General features: G+C 40.8%; 1 protein-coding gene across 19 annotated transcripts in view; it reads left to right on the forward strand.

The window, feature by feature from the left end:
* Positions 1-19,067, forward strand: part of ARMH3 (armadillo like helical domain containing 3) — a 173,124-nt gene that overhangs the window by 121,829 nt on the left and 32,228 nt on the right. For all 19 annotated transcript variants that reach the window (XR_011421657.1, XR_011421652.1, XR_011421658.1 and 16 more), the window contains one exon: positions 17,103-17,181. Coding sequence is in view for 9 of the 19 variants with exons in the window: in XM_023640545.2 (XP_023496313.1) it covers positions 17,103-17,181 (79 nt within the window). In the remaining 10 variants the exon portion in view is untranslated. The remainder of the gene's footprint in view (positions 1-17,102; positions 17,182-19,067) is intronic.

Below are 19,067 nucleotides of genomic sequence, written 5' to 3' on the forward strand. Positions count from 1 at the left end.
TTCTTTCATCCCTGCTTGTTCCACTTTAGGCTGAAGGTTTTAGTCTAGACAGGTGGAAAGTCAGATATAGAATTAGTTTAAGGGGAGGATATCTACTTTGTATCATGGGGCTTTTTTTCCTGGAATAGAGAAACTGGTGTTAACTAGTAGAAAGAGCTATTCTCTTTACTTTTTTTCGTAACTGTTTTGAAGCTGTATATCTGATTCTTTGTAGCTCCCTAGGTGAACAAGCTTTACAATTTTTACTGCCAGCATGGTCTTGCCTCTTGAACTTCCTACCCGACCTAGAGGTCCCACAAGTACTTCAAACTTGACATTCAAAAGAATGTACCTATTGCCCTCCCCCTACAATTTAACAGCCATCTCCTCCTATGTTTATTATCTCAATTAATGATATCATCATCTGTTCAGTTGCCTAAAGTGGACATCTCAAGATTTCTTTAGAGTCTTCTCTCTTCTTCATCCAGTCAGCGGGTTCTTTCACCTTTACGTCCTAAATATTTCTCAAGTAAATTCTTCTTCTTCATTTCTACAACCCCTGTTTTAGTTCAAGGCCTCATTGCAAGAGCCTCCTAACTGTTCTTTCTGCCTTCAGTCTTTCCCTGATTGCAGCCACTGTCAGTTTATTCAGTCACTAGAGTTGAATCTGTTGAATTTCGAAAGTGCAGGTCTTTACACTGCTGGTGGGAGTGTATGTTGGTACATCACTTTGAGGGTGATTTGGCAATATCTAGTAAATTCCAAGTTGCCTAAACCTTATGACACAGTAATTTCATTCTTAGGTATATTTCCTTGAGAAACATACCCAAATGATCACAAGGATATATAAATAAGAACACTTATTGTTTTTAATACCAAGAAAACTGGAAACCACCTACATTTTCATCAACAGAATGGATTGTGGTATATTTACACAATGGAATATTGTACAACACTGAAAATGGCTTAGAGCTACACAAATCAATAAAAAACTCATAATATTGAATAAAAAAATAAGTTGCAGCATGTGAGATAAAATGCACAAAGTTTAAAAATACAAAATAATATATGTTATTTAGAGATACATTCGTATTTAGTAAAAGAATAAAGCTGTGTATAGGAATGATAAATACCAAAGTTGGGGGGCCCGCCCCGTAACCAAGTGGTTAAGTTCCTGCGCTCTGCTTTGGCAGCCCAGGGGTTCGCCAGTTCGGATCCTGGGTACAGACATGGCACCACGCATCAGGCCATGCTGAGGTGGCATCCCACATAGCACAACCAGAAGGACTGCAACTACAATATACAGCTATGTACTGGGGGGCTTTGGGGAGAAGAAGAAGAGGGAAAAATAAGAAGATTGCAACAGTTAGCTCAAGTGCCAATCTTTAAGGGGAAAAAAAGCACCAAAAATCAGGGGAGTGTTTACCTCAGAGAAGAGACAGATATACAATCAAGAAGAGGTACATGGGGTGGGGGGAAGGGGTAAAAGCGTACATGTATATGGTGACAGATGACAACTGGTCTTTTGGTGGTGAATATGATGCATTCTATACAGAAGTCGAAATATAATGACATACACCTGAAATTTATATGTTTTAAACCAATGTGACCTCAATAATAATAATTTAAAAAACTAGTGTAAAGCTAAAAATAAAAAAGAAGAGGTACTTGAAAGTTTTGAGAGGTAATTGTAATTGCTTTCTTAAGTTGGATGTTGGGTACACAAACATTCAGTACATTCTTGTTTGCACCTCTTTCTACATCTGAAATATCTCGTTTGAAAAATCACCAGATTTTAAATCTTGTTTGATTCCCTTTCATTGATAGGGATAGGATGATCTCCAAACTTCTTCACATAAAACCTTGGCCCCAGCCTACCTTTCTAGCCTAATTTACTATCACTTTCCCGTTTATCCTAAGATCTGGCCAAATTAGACTTGACCACCGAGACTCAAATTTCATACCTCTGTGCGCTTGCACATGCTTTTACCTAGAACGTCTTCCCATTCCTCTTTTTACCTAGCAAAATCTTGTTAATGCTTCAAAATCTAGCTCAGATGTTATCTTTCTTGAAAGCTTCCTGGATTCTTTGAAGCAGAATAATTCACATCTGCATTGCCACAGGACTTTGTCCGTTTATCAGAGCACTTATCACATTGTGGTATGGTTGTTTATGTGTCTGTTCACCACTAGATGGTGAGCTCCTAGGGATAGAGACCATGGTTTTGTGGGGTTTTTTCAGTCCTATAATCTCTGCCCCTACCATAGTGCAGTATGGTATATAATTGTTTGTTGAGTGAGTGACTAGATGGCTAGAATAAATGGTTTCATCTTCTAAGGCATTGTATTGCCATCATTGTCTTCAAGAATCATCAGCTGACCTGAAGTTCTGTACTAGGGAAGTGGATATTGAGATGCCTAAGAAGTGCTTGTAGGGCTCCCCCTCTGATTGTGCTCCCCAAATATGTCTGTGGAGCTCCATTATAAGAGTCTGCTTCAGGGGCTGGCCCTGTGGCCGAGTGGTTAAGTTGGCACGCTCTGCTTCAGCGGCCTGGGATTTCGCCAGTTCAAATCCTGGACGTGGGCATGGGGCTGCTCATCAAGCCATGCTGAGGTGGCGTCCCACATGCCACAACTAGAGGGACCCACAACTAAAAATACACAAGTATGTACCGGGGGGCTTTGGGAGAAAAAGGAAACATTTTTTTAAAAAGTCTTCTTCAGATCTTAATAGATAACAGGAAATACTGTCTTGGCAGCTCTTGGATTAACCTAGTATCGCTGGGAAGTATGCTTTATGATTGTTACCAGAGAATCCCTTTCTCAGTGATGAGCTGAATTGCTTATCCCAACACAGTAGAATTTACTGACTTCTTCTTCCTTCCATGGTAACAAGAGGATAGCCAAAAGGTTTTAATTATCTGAAATGGGGCTTTGAGACAACTAAAGCCACTTTGAAGTGAATTATTGATAGCATTATGCATTGTTTTTCTTCTCTTTTTTTAAGTAACGAGTCAAGGCAATTAATGCTATTTTCATCTTTCAGATTCGCTGAATTTTAAGAATAATTTTAAGGATGCCTAAAAAATTCTCTCATTGGCTGAGTTTTGGGTTGCTGTCATTTATATAAGCTAGAGGCCCTGCTGTTCTGATGCTGTTTCATGTGCTACCGTTATAGGTGTTTGGATTCCTTGCTACTCTTGACAGTAAGATGTTTTTTCAGGCTCTTCATGAGGTTAAAGGTTGTATTCTCTGTTTCTTACTGAGGACCTTCCCAAATGTATATTATTGTTTTATAAGCCAAGAGAGAACCAAGAAAACTGTTATAATTAAGAGGCAGCTGCAGAGCAGAGCCCTGTAGTCTCTTCAGTGTGGTTTTGTGGAGATCAGAGACTAGAGGCTTCAGTGTGGCTTTAAGTGAAGCAGCTGCGTCACCAGCTGGACACTGACACGCTGCAGAGGGTGGTTACAGCACAGCTGAGATCCATTCACTCCCATGGGAGACTGAAAGGCCTGCTTTCAACTTAAACAGTTGCTTTGTGTTTACATTTAGTTTAGGGGAGAGGAGGTACAGAACCTGCCATAGCCTATCCCCGTGAGCATCTGTGAGTCAGCGCTGAGCAAAAGGTGCAAGCAGGACCCCAGCAGGCGAAGATCTTGTGGCTTTCACAAAGGTATCCTGCTACCCATTAGCTGGAAAGGATATGAAACAAGGCCCTAGGAAAGGAAGCTATAATTTTTGTTTGGCTGGTTGTTTTTTGAAGGCATTAACCTATTTAACTTATCTGGTAAGGTTTCTTTAGTCTGATTTAGTGAAAATTGGGTATTATTCTCTATCCCTATAAGAAAATGTGTCAGGACATTCTCACCGTTCCTCGCCTGATTAAATTAACTCGTATTTCAAGACTATTCAAGCACTGTCTCCTTTAGGATGTGTTTCTAACCCCCTAGGTTGGGCTAAATACCCCTCCTGTGTGTTCCCATGATACATTTTGTCTACTTTTTGTCTGTCTAGCCCTAACCACATCATAATGAAATCATCTGTCTATGGTATGTATCTCTTCTGCTAATCTATAAGTTCCTTGCTATCTGGGATCAGATTTCATTCACCTTCCCCATTGCCTAGCGTAGTACCTGCACATAGTAGGTATTCAAATGTTTGTCAAATAAACTGAACGATCAAGAGTCATAGGCTGTGCTAGAAAACCCTTAGTTTCAGATACCGTAGAACTTTCTTCCAGGGGCAGAATGATCCCTCACTATGTGAGAAAGCAGTCGATTTGCAGAATAAGGGTGGAGGAGAAAATAAAGAAGTTCTCTCTTTTTCAGATGGTGCATATAGGATAAACAAAGATCTGTGATCACTTTAAAATGAAATTTCTCCTTTTGGTAGCATCACCTTTTCAGGAGGGGAAAAACTTGCCACTATTTCTGGTATATTGGAGAGAAAGCAGCTAATAATTTCTTTGTGAGCATAAAACAATTATACCCAGCCTCCCATAGAGACAATCTGCCAGAGCCAACCGCCTCACCCTCCACGTGGGCTTCATTTTCTTACTCTGAAATTTCGTAGACTCTCCCGCAAAGACCTTCATCTTCTTGTACTATTATGATGAATGTTTAGAGCTGGCTCTCGCCCTCTGCTGTACTAGCTATTACTGGAGGTGCTGTCAAAGAATCAGGCCCCAAATTTATCCTCCCATTAAGTCCTCTCCTGGGCAGCACTGCTTGGTTCTGAGTGGTAGTCATCTAGTCTCCCCTCCTCTTCCCACCTCCCACAGCCTTTGAATGTAAGGAAACTGCAGGCCTTGTTGCAGACAAAGAGCTGTGGTGGAAAGTAAGGTTGCGAATCATTTTCTACCACAGCTCTTTGTTTGCTCTTGTTCTAGGCCTAGAGAAAAGCTCAAATGTATGAATGCCTGCACCTGCATGGGCTATGAGACCTCCATCAGTTTCAGTCACAAGCCCATTCCGTGTCATTTCCTCAATTAGCTGGTCACGCCTGTCTCCCAGCAGTGTCTTCAGGATGTCCTCTCTATAATGAGTTAGAGATTTACTGGTTTCCAAATACAGGGGCCTTATTTACTTTCCTTCTGCTCTTATCTACTTCTCTGAGTGATAGATAACATGGACTTTGATGAGTTTTTAAAACGTGTCGTGTGATTTTTGAATTTGTCCCTGCAGGTACTCTTATTGCCTTCCTCTTGTGAGGGTTTCTGTTGAATAGAAGCTCTCTGGGTCTCTGACTTAGTAAGCTGACATTTAATCACTTTGGGGCTTTCATTTTGATTCTCATAATTATTTGCAGAAAGAAAATAGAGCCAGAAAGTGTGCCAGGTGCCATTTGTAAATCTTAGGATAATTGATAAATACCCATTTACTCTAGAAAACAGTGGATTTTGTTCAATAATAGATCCTGATTAGGTTATTGCGAAGATCTGACCCTTTAGCTTTGAAGCTAACTCATTAATAAAGCTGTTATCGAGGCTGCCATTAACATTGGAAAAACAACATTCCTCAGTAATATTTCTTTTCCTGTGGAGAAAGTATATTGCAATGAAGTTTTAACTTTTCCTTTTTTAGTGAGAGAGTTACTATCAACTTCACTTAAGCAGATGATACAATACTTCGAGCATCTTGTTTATTCTTCAGTCACTTTTTTTTTTAAGGAAGATGAGCCCTGAGCTAACAGCCACAACCAATCCTCCTCTTTTTTGCTGAGGAAAAGTGGCCCTGAGCTAAAATCCTTGCCCATCTTCCTCTATTTTTGTATGTGGGATGCCTGCCAGAGCATGGCTTAGATAAGCGGTATGTAGGTCTGTGCCTGGGATCTGAACTGGCGAACCCCTGACTGCCAAAGTGGAGCACGGGAACTTAACTGCCACACCACAGGGCTGGCCCCTTCATTCACTTCTTGATTACCAAACTATCCTGTTCTTACCTTACTAACCATATTGCTACGCAGCTCCCATGCTTTCTCCCACACCCATCCTCACTACCTCTCAAGGCTCCTTTCTCTTAACTTAACCCACCACCTCCTCACTATTTATACCCAGGCTTCTTATAGGAAACCACTTGCGCTAGGGCCTCTCTGAAGGCAACATAAGTCACTGCCAGAGCAAGGGAAAGTATCCTGCTTTTTCAGAGCTGACAAGAAGGGCGAAGCTCTCCGTCACAGTGGGCAGGCAAGCAGACAGGGCCGAGTAACGCCCCATTTCAGTGGTTAGCCCCTGCAGACTCAGAGCTGACAGTGCACTGTAATAAGATTCATTTCTGTTCACTTAACTGATGTGGGCTCTGTGGTAAATGTTCACTTGCTTAATTGCTTTGGCAGATTTGCTGATTGCCTTTCCTGAGGAATTCTAAAAGATCCCCTTGGGATGGAGCATAAACCTCTTTTTATGTCTTTTAATTTCATTCTTTACTTGAAATACTTGAAACCAGTATGTGATCCATATGGCCACCATCCCCTCTCTCCTGTGCATGAACATCAGGACCACTCCTTTCTAGTATGATGTCCATGTGGCCCACACTGGACCACTCAGAAATCTTGTCAGCCTTCTTCCTCCTCTGTCCACATGAGATCCCCATTCCTCCCACTCCACCATCGAGTTATATGCACAGCTCGTCTAATTTAGTTCCAGATCCAAGTGGCTTGTTTTCTCTAACTAGTATGGGATCCACAGAAAATTTCCTTGTCCCTCCAGTCTAGCACGTGCTCCACTAAAATAATTTCCCTCTGTTTTTGAAGTGGTAGGAAAAGAAGCCTAAGTTAGTCAATCGCTAATTTTTTTGCCCTCCTGCTCCCTGCCTTTGTGCTTAAAAGTTAAATGTGTTATAGTAAATTGGTTAATTGGGCTAATGGAAATGAGATGTAATTAAAATATTTCAGGTTTTTGGCTCATGTCAGTTTCTTAAAAGTTCTCGAATCACATTCAGGAGATTGGAATGTTCACCATTAATTAAAATTAGATCACTTTTTTGGGTTTTGAGCTGATCTCCACTGCCTCAGAAGTCCTCCCAGGTATATATAAGGGTTTTCTTGTGTCCTTAGTGGGACAGAAAATCTATTAGACATTTTCACATGGCTCATTTTATTCCTTTATATTCGCTAGATGTTTCTGAGAATGTAGAAGGGCCTTGCTTCTGGAGATAGGAAATCCAGGGCCAAACTAATTTCAAAGGCTATAAAAGATTTGTATTCTGTAGCCCCAGGAATGCTGCCAGCAACTCCTGGCCTGCTACTAGAGACAGAGTAAGGGACTCTGAAGCACAGAGTAATGCATCTAAGCAGGGATAGACTAATCTCATAGGTGTTTTATCCCAAGGAAAGTTTTGGAGCCTCTGTTCGTTTATTGAGAGAAAGCTTTAGTAAAAAGTAGACATTTCTGAGGGAAATGTATTAAGTGATATCTTTTATGGAAATGTAGATGGTCCATCTGACTTTTATGGTTCTTTCAACTCCTGTAGTTCATACTTCTCCATTTATATTCATTGTGATTGTGGAAACAGTGAAAAAATGTCAGGCTAGTATCTAAAGCAGGAAGGAATTCCATTCCTCTTACAGCGATGCTAGAGGAGATAATTTAGCCCAAGTGTAAAGCCTGTGGCATCTTATTTGGCTTAAATCTATGGTTTGAGGCCACAGTAACTAGAAATTAGCTCATTTTTCAAGCAAAGTAGCCATAAACAACCAATTGCTTAATTTCCAGCAGGTGATAAGGTGGAAATCTACACTGGGAAAAGTCATACATCAAGGTTGAATGCCCAAACTGCCAAAATGTGTAGTCATGCACACAGCTTCAGAAAATGAGGCAACTGCCCCTCAGGCTGTGTGCATGTACATTTCACACACATTAGCTCTTTCCTGTTTCCCTCCATTTAATGGATTGTGAACCTTCATTTGTCCAGTGCAGAGCCTGGATGAAAATGTAGTCCAGTAGGTGAATAATTTACCTGATGTGACACATGTCTTTCTCACCTAGAAATCAAGAGGAATGCTGACTCAAATCATTCCCCAGGTTAAAATATGAGGGTTATTAGGGTGTAGTCAATGATACACATTTTCTGTTCCATTCCTTTCAACCAATAAATTTGTGTACACAAGTAAATCAAGTTCTCTTTAGTAATTAGGCCAGTTTACGTAGTTGGAGCAAGCAACCAGATGTACTGGCCAGTAGCTCGTCCTTCCCGATGGTTGTCAAAAGGCCTTCTATAGTAAGAGTCCATTTTTGTGTCTCTGGTCCTGAAAAGAATGGCCACAGGAACTGCAGTATAAGGAAGGGGATAACAGACATGAAAGGATTAAGACCTGGTACATAGGGGATAAGTTGGTGGAACAACCCTAACTAACAGGTCAGTTGCTGGAGTTTTGACTAGATGGTTTAAAATTGAAAAGGTTAGAAGGTATTCTTATTTGAGGTTTTATTTTGTTTAATGTTAATCAGCAGAGTCTCTGAGGCTTGTAATGCACTGCTGTTAACAGGCATCACGAGAAATTGCTTTTGTTGTTGTTGAATTGGAAGGGCTGAAGATTCATTGACTCCATAAAGAAGGAGACTTATTACTGCATGAAGTGGGAGTATGTGAGGCAATTCTGAAGGTGAAAACAAATGTTAGTTTAAAATTAAATAACTCAACCTCAGATGAACGATTTTAACTACTGCCACACACCACTCAGTTGTACCTTCACCCCTTCTCAGAAGCCAGTCTTTTACCTGTTTGTTTGAAGGTTTCCCAAGTAAAAGCAATTATGAATATGATGGTTTTCTAGTCTTTAATCCCAAATATCTGAGAATATACTGTATAGTATAGATCACTGGACTGCTCTTTTGGGTCTAGGAATGGTGAAGCTGCTTGGAAAAAGAAAATTCCCTTTAGGACAGGTTAAATGGTATACAGGAAAATACAGAGGAAAGGTTTGGAAAGGAAATCCAACCAGATGAAGAAACTGGTGTCTCTTGCCCAAGGTCACATAGCCTAGAATTGGAAGAATCAGGATTTTAACTCAGGTCTACTGCCTCTAAAAGCCTTGCTTTTTACATTATATATAACATGCTATTTAGAGAAGCAGTGGTATTTTAACTGGGCCTTCGAGGAAAAATAAGACTTCAGCTTTTTAGTGGTGAAGAAAAATAGCATTCCATGTGAAGAAAACCATTTAAACAAAAGCATGACATCCAAATGTACATATTGAGCAAGTATTTGAAAAGACAGGGCTATATAGCTCTTATGAGGTTGGGGCTTGGAATCCAAATTTGTTTTTATCAGCTTCAGATCTTCACCCTTAATGAGACTCTTTAATGTAAATCTGGTAGCCTTATAGGAATAATTTTAGGATGAAACTGTTCAGAATCTTCCCAGTATGTACCATGTTGAGTATACCACTTATGTTTCCTCCTTCCTTGGAATAAGAGCTACAGAAACTTTTCCTGTAAACAACCTTTGCCATTTTTTCTCCTTTCTGCTTGAAGGATTTACATTGTAGCTTTTAGAAACAGGCTGCTTCCTTCAAATATCTCAGTAAGGAAACAATCACTATGTTCTGTGCTTCTGGATGAAACTATTATTTATTTATTGTTTCATAAAAGACCCATAGATGCTTCTGTCTGTGGTAAATAGCTGGGATTGTGAGAAATGGCATCTTTGGAGGATTTACTTTAGACTCACATTGGATGTGTGGAAGAATATGAGGAAGGATCCACGTTCTCTTAAACTACATTGCCTACATTGTTAAGGTCCCATTTCCATGCATTTCTTGGGTAAATTGGGCATTAACTATGTGTTCAGCCATCATCCACCCAGCTCCAGGGAAAAGAAAGCTGCTTTGCAGAGTCATGAGTCAGAGAGAATAAGATAAAAATGGACCAAGAGATCCCTAGCCAGTTTGTGGCTCAGCCTTGCTGTTCCATCTGTCCACTTCATTTTGCTTCAGTTTGTATAAGTGACTCTTGTCTTCAGCAGTCAGAAGTTGACAGTTGCATTGGAGGGTGGCCCCGATTCTTGCCCTTAAAGCCGCTTTGGGTACAGAGCCATCCCTTACTGTGGCTGGCTTTAACGATCTCCCTTACTATGACGTTGTTTCTTTTCTTTCCTCTTTGGGACTTTCTAATTCAGTAGTGTTAGAAGACCCAGTACCAGACTATAACACACTCCCCTGCTCCTCTCCCACCTCCAAATAAACAAACAAAAATTTAGGCTTACTTTTAGAAGATGTTAGATTACTTTAATAAGGAATGCCAGAAAGCTTTTCTCTAGTCTCTAGGTATGGCTTAAGAGGAAGAGAGGGGCCGGCCCGGTGGCGCAGCAGTTAAGTTCGCACATTCTGCTTCTCAGCGGCCCGGGGTTCGCCTGTTCAGATCCCAGGTGTGGACATGGCACCGCTTGGCAAAAGCCATGCTGTGGTAGGCGTCCAACGTATAAAGTAGAGGAAGATGGGTACGGATATTAGCTCAGGGCCAGTCTTCCTCAGCAAAAACAGGAGGATTGGCAGCAGATGTTAGCTCAGGGCTAATCTTCCTCAGAAAAAAAGAGTTAAGAGAAAGCTTTACTATCTTCAGTAACAACTTTTATTCTTTCTTTGGAGGACAGCTGTTCATGTCTGAGCCATCTTTTCTCCTGCAATGGGGATAAAACATTTTTATTGTTATTTTCATTCTTTTGGAGAAGAGCTGGTGATCATGGACCTCCTTACTTGTGGTGAGACTAGACAAAAACCTTCTTAGACTTTATTTATTTATTCAGTTTTAAAAATGGAATCTCTCAATATGCCAGGCAATTTGGTAAAGGCCTGGGAATATATTAGTGAGCAAAATAAATTTGGTCCCTGCTCTCATGGAGTGTTTAGTTCCAGTTTGAGGAAAGCTGAGGGTTTGGTTAGAAATTATATTCTTTCTCCCCACTAAGTTCTACCTCCAAACTCCTTTCCCTTTCCTTGGACCTTATTTCTTTAAATCCTCTTCCTCGTCCTGGATGGATGGCTCTTCTCTCTAGGTAACGTGGGCAGTTCCAGCCATTTCTCAAAAAAAAAAGTGGTCAAGAGTGTTGAGAATAAGAGAATCTTCCTTATCCCCCACCAATCTACTGCCAACATTTTATTCCAAGGAGTTCTTTGTTCAACAGCCAAAAGTCGGCATCATTTGCCAAATGCAGACCTTTTAATCTAAAGATATCATGCTTATTACCAGGAGTTGAACTTTTCTTATCTTCAGGCGAGGTTGGTCCTCCCTGCGCGTGTGGCTTCCAGTGCCAGTCTCACCCACTTTTCTAGTACCTCTTGTGGTACTGCACCATAGAGGCTTCTCCAGAAGCTCCTTAAACTCACTCTTTCTGCTGTAATTTACAAAATAGTCAGTGGCCCAGTGAGCTCCTTTTCTTCCTGCCACCAGCATTGCTAGCATATGCAAGCTCTAGGAAAGTTATATTGGTGAATGAAACACCCTGGGTGAGTGAATTCTGTGTGGAATTGATTGCTAGGGAAAGCAGCTTACTTAAGGACTGCTGGAGTCAAGGAGGCCTTAGTCTTTTTTTTTTTTAAACAACTTTATTCATATATGTTACAATTCACCCATTTAACATGTACAACTCATTTTTTTAAATTTATTTTATTTTTTTATAATTTATTTTTTTAATTTTTTGAGGAAGATTAGCCCTGAGTTAACTACTGCCAGTCCTCCTCTTTTTTTTGCTGAGGAAGCCTGGCCCTGAGCTAACATCTGTGCCCATCTTCCTCTACTTTATACATGGGATGCCTACCACAGCATGGCATGCCAAGCGGTGCCATGTCCACACTTGGGATCTGAACCGGCGAACCCCGGGCTGCTGAGAAGCGGAACGTGTGCACTTAACTGCTGCGCCACCGGGCCGGCCCCCATTTTTTAAAATATATTCACAAAGTTGTACAACCATCAGTACAATCTAATTTTATTTATTTTTTATTTATTTATTCTTTGAGGAAGATTGGCCCTGAGCTAACATCTACTGCCAATCCTCCTCTTTTTGCTGAGGGAGACAGCCCTGAGCTAACACCGCTGCCCATCTTCCTCTACTTTATATGTGGGACACCTACCACAGCATGGCTTTTGCCAAGTGGTGCCATGTCCTCACCCGGGATCCGAACCAGTGAACCCCGGGCTGCCAAAGCGGAACATAGGAACTTAACTACTGCACCACCGGGCTGGCCCCTAATTTTAGAATATTTTGTCCCTGCCAAAATGTACTCCATACCCTTTAGTGGCCAATCCCCATTCCTCCTCTAACTTTCCCCTCAGCCCCAAGCAACCACTAATCTACTTTCCATCTCTGTAGATTTGCCTGTTCTGGGCCTTTCTTATAAATGGAACCATACAATATGTGGCCTTTTGTGTCTGACTTCTTTCACTTAACATACTATTTTCAAGTTTCATCCATGTTGTAGCATTTATCAGTACTTCATTCTTTTTTATGGGTGAATAATATTCTGTTATAGCTATACCACATTTGTTTATCCATTCTTCAGTTGATGGACATTTGGGTTGTTTCTACTTTTTTGCTGTTGTGAATAATGCTGCTATGAATGTTCGTGCATGAGTTTTTGTGTGGCCATAATTTTTCATTCTTTTGGGTATATACCTAGGAGTAACATTTCTGTGTCATATGGTAACTCTGTATGTGGTAACATTTGAGAAACTGTGAAACCACTTTCCAAAGTACCTGTACCATTTTACAATCCCACCAGGAATGTATGAAAGTTCTGATTTCTCCATGTACTTGCCAAACACTTGTTACTGTCTTTTTGATTACCAAAAGATTTATAGTTCTTAGATCTTACATTTAAATCTGTGATCCATTTTGAGGTTATTTTTTGTGTATGGTGTGAGGTACAGGTCCAACCTCATTCTTTTGCATGTAGATACCCAGTTGTCTCAGCACCATTTCTTGAAAAGACTCTTCCCATTTAATTGTCTTGCTGCCTTTGTCAAAGGGAAGCCACAATCTTTTCATAATAACCGTGTTGGCTCATTCATTGCCCCCTCAAACCTTCCTTTTCTTTCTACTCCTCCCCTCCCTTTCAAGTGCCCTTTTCCAAAATACTCTTCATTCTGAAAGCTTTTGGCTGGCATAGAGTAAGTTTCATTTAAATACCCCTGAAGAGCTTAGACTAAATGAAAACCAATCTCAAGATGCAAATAAAAGGGAAAACGCACATCTCTCTTTGCCATGTATAGTGCTGCCCACCCTGTTCTCCTTTCAGACACTGGTGTGTGGGTGTGTGTGTGTGTGTGTGTGTGTGTGTGTGTGTGTGTGTGTTCTTATGTCACAGGCCGCTCAAAAGCCCCTGCAAGATCTTTCTTTACTAAAGTCTGTGTTTCTCACTTAGTAAAGGCTAAAGGGTGAGGTCCCCTCTGCCTGAGAAGCTGGTAACCCATGTGGCTACGTTGGTGGCATTTGTGATTGGAACTTTGTAGCATAGGAACCTCAGAATGATTCTCTTCTAGAAGAGAAGGAAACAGTAACCCACAATATAAAGGGTACAAAGAGAAGAAGTCATCTGCAGAGTGAGAAGCAGACTTTCCCTGCTCTACTACTTTACTAAAGACTGACTCTGGCCTGGGGTCTGCTTTGCCCAAGTGACAGGATCCCTGGGGAGAGTAGAACGTCCCTGTATTAGTCTTCTTGGCTGCCATAACAAGATACTATAGACTAGGTGGCTTAAAAAACAGAAATTTATTTTCTCACAGTTCTAGAGGCTAGAAGTCCCAGATTAAGGTCCAGCAGGGTCAGTTTTGGTGAGGACTTTCCTCCTAGCTTGCAGACAGCTGTCTTCTGGCTGTGTCCTCACAAGGTGGAGAGAGAGAGAGAGAGAGAGATCAAGTGAGCTCTCTGTTGTTTCTTCTTATAAGGACACTAGTCCTATTGGATTGGTGCCTCACCTTTATGGCCTAACATTTAACCTTAATTACTTCCATAAAGGCCCTCTCTCCAAATACAATCACATTGAGGGTTAGGGCTTCAACATGGATGCGGAGTGGGGCGGGGAACAGATTCAGTTCCTAACAATCCAATGCGAACCTAGTGGAGATGCCCTTATGTAGCCTGCCCTAGCCTCCTGCTCATGCAAGACTCCTTTCCCTGGTCTCTTCAGTTCCCTTCTTTTCTTACTGAGCTTCATTTTCTATCAGGCTGGTCAAGGGCAAGGAACTGGTGTCCTGCTTGCAGTATTCACCTTCTCTGAACCTGCCCTTTTTTGCAGCGTGAGGGTTTGGATGGAATGGATGGGGAGGGAATTGAACACATGTTTTGTTCATTTATCGAACTCATGTTTTGCTCATTTATCTTCTGATAATGACATAATTGTGAGAAGGGAAGGAAATGTGTGATTTTTTTTAAAGATAATACTTTCCAGGTTTTTCCTTTCTCTCCACTCCTTTTCTCCTTTCCTCCCTCTGAGCCTCCTTCCTTCCTTCCTCCCCTGTCTTTATTTCTTCCGTCTTTCCCTTTCTCCTTTCTCTCTCTTCTTGCTTCTTTGCTTTCTTTCCTGGTGAGCGAATTCCCCTGGTAGAAAGGGAATAATACAAGCACAGCATCCCCACCTATTCCATTCCCAGAGATTATTTCATTGTCCAAACCTCACCAGCTTCTCTGAGCAGCTGGGCCCCAGTGGCTATTACCCTCCTACCCAGACAAACACTAGGGTGCTTTGGGGTTCTTGGTTCTTTAAATCTAGGCAAAACAAAAACAAAAAACAAGCCTAGTTCAGTTAAGTCACGATTTTTTCAAACACTTTTTCAAAAAAAATATTACTAAGAAATTTAAGGAAAATGTCGGAGGGGGGAGCATGAAATGGATGTATTTATAGAGTGCAGATTCTTAAAACAACTCAGGTCTAATAGTAGATTGATTTGGCTACTGTACAGTGCTAGACCTCATGACTCAGACTCTATATTGGGTTAACTTTAAGTTGATACTGCTGCTAGGTTTGGTGGGGTTCTCAATTCCTCTCTAAACCTGTTCCCCTTATGTTCTCATTGAGTTTAGGCTCCTGGTTTCCTTTCTGCTCCTGGACTGTTGTCATCCCTGCCAGTATCCTCAAACTTTGCCTTCTGAATGAGAAAAATGTTTGACCCCCACCTGGTCGCAAACTCTTTCCCACTTTGATTTCAGACCAAGCCACAACCTTTATTTAACATCTCTACCCTTCTTGGTAGTTTTGGGAAAAAGTAAGTTACAAGAACCTCTTGCCCATGACCCATTTCTATCCTATTTGATTTATTCATTCACTGAATATTTATTGAGCACCAGCTGTGTGCCAGGCATTATGGTAGATGTTTGACATTGCTTTATTATATAAATGTTGCAAGAATTCTCTAAGATTTAGTCACTCTTTCAACAAACATTTATTGTATGTCTACAATGTACCATTCTTAGGTGTTGTGCTAAGTGGTAAGGTAGGTATTGTTATTCCCACTTTTTTCCTTTGGTGAGGCATACAGCTTCCCCAAAATCATTCATAATAACAAATGGTCAAACTAGGATTTTAAACCATGATTTTTTTTTGTTTCTGGCTTATACTTTTATTACCTGTATTAGATTAAATGGTTCTATAATTCTTTACTATCAATAAGTTATTTTAAAAGAAAATAGTGATTTCTGTTGTGCAGAGATACGCTCGTGTTTTAATAAACTTTTTATTTTGCAGTGATTTTAGAATTGCAGAAAAAGTGCAAAGATAATATACAGAGTTCCCATATATGCCCCTCAACCTAGTTTCCCCCATCTTTCATTACCATGGTACATTTATCAATACTAAGAAACTGGCATTGATACATTACTATTAACTAAACTCCCCATTTTATTTGGATTTCACCAGTTTATCCAATAGTGTCCTCTTTCTGTTCCAGGATTCAATTTGGAGTATCACATTGCGTTTAGCTTTCATGTCTTCCCAATGTCCTCTGGTCTGTGACAATTTCTCAAGTCTTATTTTTCATGACCTTGATAGTCTTAAGGAGTACTGGCCAGGTATTCTGTAGAATATCCCCCAATATGGGTTTGTCTGATATTTTTCTCATGATTAGACTGAGGTTATGGGTTTTTGAAAGCATACAGCAGAGGTGAAGTACCCCTCTCATCAGATCATACCAGGGATTTCATGACATCCACGTGACATCACTAGTGATGTTCACCTCCATCGCTTAGTTAAGGTAGTGTTCACCAGGATTCTTTACCGTGAAGTTACTAGTTTTCCCTTTTGGTACTCTATTCTTTGGAAATAAGTCACTAAGTGTAGCCCACCCTCAGTGGGAATGGGAATTAAATTCCACTTCCTAAAGTGGAGAGTATCTTCACATATTATTTGAAATTGTTCTGTTAAAAAGATTTGTCTCTTCTCCCCATTTATTTAATCATTTTTATATCAATATGGATTCATATTAAACTCTGATCTAAAACGTGCTTTTTTTGCTGCACCAGACAAGAAATGACAAGGACTCATATCAAGGCATTGGTTTCAGGAAAGTTTATTTATTTCAGATGTCAGAGATTTGTAAGAGGTAGATTTGATAAGACTTGTGACATTGGATGTGAGAGAGTGATGGAGAGGGAGTGTTTGAAAATGACTCTCAGATTTTTGTTTGAATGGCTGGAAATAAAATTTTGGTTAGAAATATTAAGCAGCAAGCAGGAAGATCGGTTCTAGGCTTTGATAAAGCTGAGCTTCTTCAGAGACTGTTTAGCCTACATGTTGGCCCAGCTTTACTGAGTGCCCTGTTCTCCCAAGTCAGAGCAAAGAAAACGACTTTCTTTCTGATTGAAACACCAGGGCCCCCTAGTGGACAGCCCCCTGGGTCCTGTTTCTTGTCTGAAGGATGCTTCGTTTTGTTTTTTGTTTGCTTGTGAGGTTTTCTTCTAGTTCCTTTGCAGAACAGAGATGCTTGATTCTCTTCTCTAATAAGTTATTAAACCCTTCCCATTTCAGAGTTACCTGTTCACCCCCATATGGCCCCACGTTCAATAAGAGGACAGTTACTCTGACAATCACTCCTATGCTCTCATACTCTAAACCAGAGGGTACTTGATGCTTGCTTTTAACTCATTTATCCTCTTCTTCCATCCGGTGCTATATTAATGTTAATTCTTTGTTTCAGAGCCATCATCAACCATTTTAACCCCAAAATTGAATCCTACGCTGCTGTGAATCACATATCCCAACTGTCAGAGGAGCAGGTAAGCCACTACTCTCTCCAGAGTGACCTTAGTTTGTGGCTGGGATCAAGCAGTTACCCTCTTTCTGATGGCAGAGGGATTCTGTGACTGAGTTTCTAGTGGGAGTGGCAAGAGCCAGGCTGCTAAAAGGAATTAGTAAAGAATTTGCTGATAGTACTTTAGAGTAATGGCTTCTAGTTTTGTGCCATATGAGGGATTCATTTAATTATTTAGAAGATATGTAGGTGAAATTTTGGTGAATTATTGTCTTAGAGTGGGTGATAAGGCATTTCTTTTTTAATTTTAAGCAGAGTCATTTTTATTTTTATTTTATTTATTTATTTATTTTTTTGCTGAGGAAGATTAGTCCTGAGCTAACATCTGTTGCCAATCTTCCTTTTATTTGCTTGAGGAAGATTAACCCTGAGTTAACATCTGTGCAAATCTTCTTCCACTTTACGTGTGGGTCACTGCCACAGCATGGCTGACAAGTGGTATAAGTCCATGCTCGGGATCCAAACCCACGAACCCAGGCTGCTGAAGCAGAGTATGCTGAACTTAACCACTATGTCCTGGGGCTGGCTTCTCATTTTGATTTTTTGAAAATAAGAAACGAGAACTTAGAAATGGATGAAACTGCCAGTTAGAAAAATCCTGAGTTCAGCATAATTTGATGTTATCAGGCTCATTAAAATATGAGCCTTCATTGGGACAGATCTTCCTTAGTAATTGAGTTCTATTTTCCTAGCAGTTATTTCTGAGCAGGTTTTTCTGTGCTATGGACTGAGTTGGAGATGCAGAAAGCCTTGTGTGTTTGTTTTCCTTGAGTCTGGCCTTATTTCTCCTTCTCCCAAAGTGCCTGCCCTCGGCTCTGCACTATATGAAGTACAGATGAGGCTTTAGGGTGGCATGGGATTGAACTTGATGCTTTTGAATGAGACCCTTGAGTCCAGTTTTTAAAAGTGCAAAATAAGACATCAACACAATCTCCCTTCCTTCCCACCCTACTCCTAAGTTAGAGGGCCAAGGTATATGTGAGATGAGAGTCCAGGTGTTGACTCCAAGCCAGTTGAAAACACATATATGCTCTGCTCTCCCTTTTGTGCCAATGCTTCAGTGTAACCCTTCTCTGAGCCTCGTGCTGGCAGGGCCAGCCAGCCAGCTATGGTGCAAGCATGTATTCCAGTGTTCCTAAAAACTATTCAGCTCAGCTAGTGAGGTACCAAGCAAGCCTTTTTCCTAACAGACAAGCTTCTCAGTATTCCCACCAGTGGCTCTTTCCTCAGCTAGATAACAGGACTCTATTAGTCTATCAGTTCTTCCCTTTGACATATTTATTCTCTTTTGTGAGGCAGCTGTGAGAATCCGGCATCAGGTTTAAACTACTTTTGTAAATGGCTTTCATTTTCGTTTTCCCTCTTCTGCCTGTGGAGCAGTCCTGAGTCCTGTTCTTTCATGCCATTGTTCTCCTTAAGGTGCTTTGAGATGCTATCCTTTTCCTGTTCGACCAGTTCAGATCAGTTGTACTATATACCGTTTTTATGCGAAAGACTTCAACATCTTAAGTTTTGTACAGTGAGAGAAAGGGTGACTTTCCTACCACAGTGAGCTCTGGTTAGTCTAAAAGCAAAAAAAAAGGAAGACACATTTTTCCTGTCAGCCACGTGCAGTATTCATCCCCCAGCAGCTTGGGAAGGTCAGGCTGAAATCTTTCTACAGCAGTAGCAGCCACAGACCAATAATAAAAATCCATTCTGGCGCATGAGGCAATCTGGAAAAGGATGATTAGCAAGCACGTGTCCTAACCCTCCTCCAACTTCTTTCAAAGTTAAATGAAGTGATGAAAGTGCTTCTCAAAAAGAGTCCACACGCCAGAGATGAGGCTATTTCTATGGAGAGGGAGAGTA

The sequence above is a fragment of the Equus caballus genome, chromosome 1, assembly GCF_041296265.1.
Source record: "Equus caballus isolate H_3958 breed thoroughbred chromosome 1, TB-T2T, whole genome shotgun sequence".
NCBI lineage: Eukaryota > Metazoa > Chordata > Mammalia > Perissodactyla > Equidae > Equus > Equus caballus.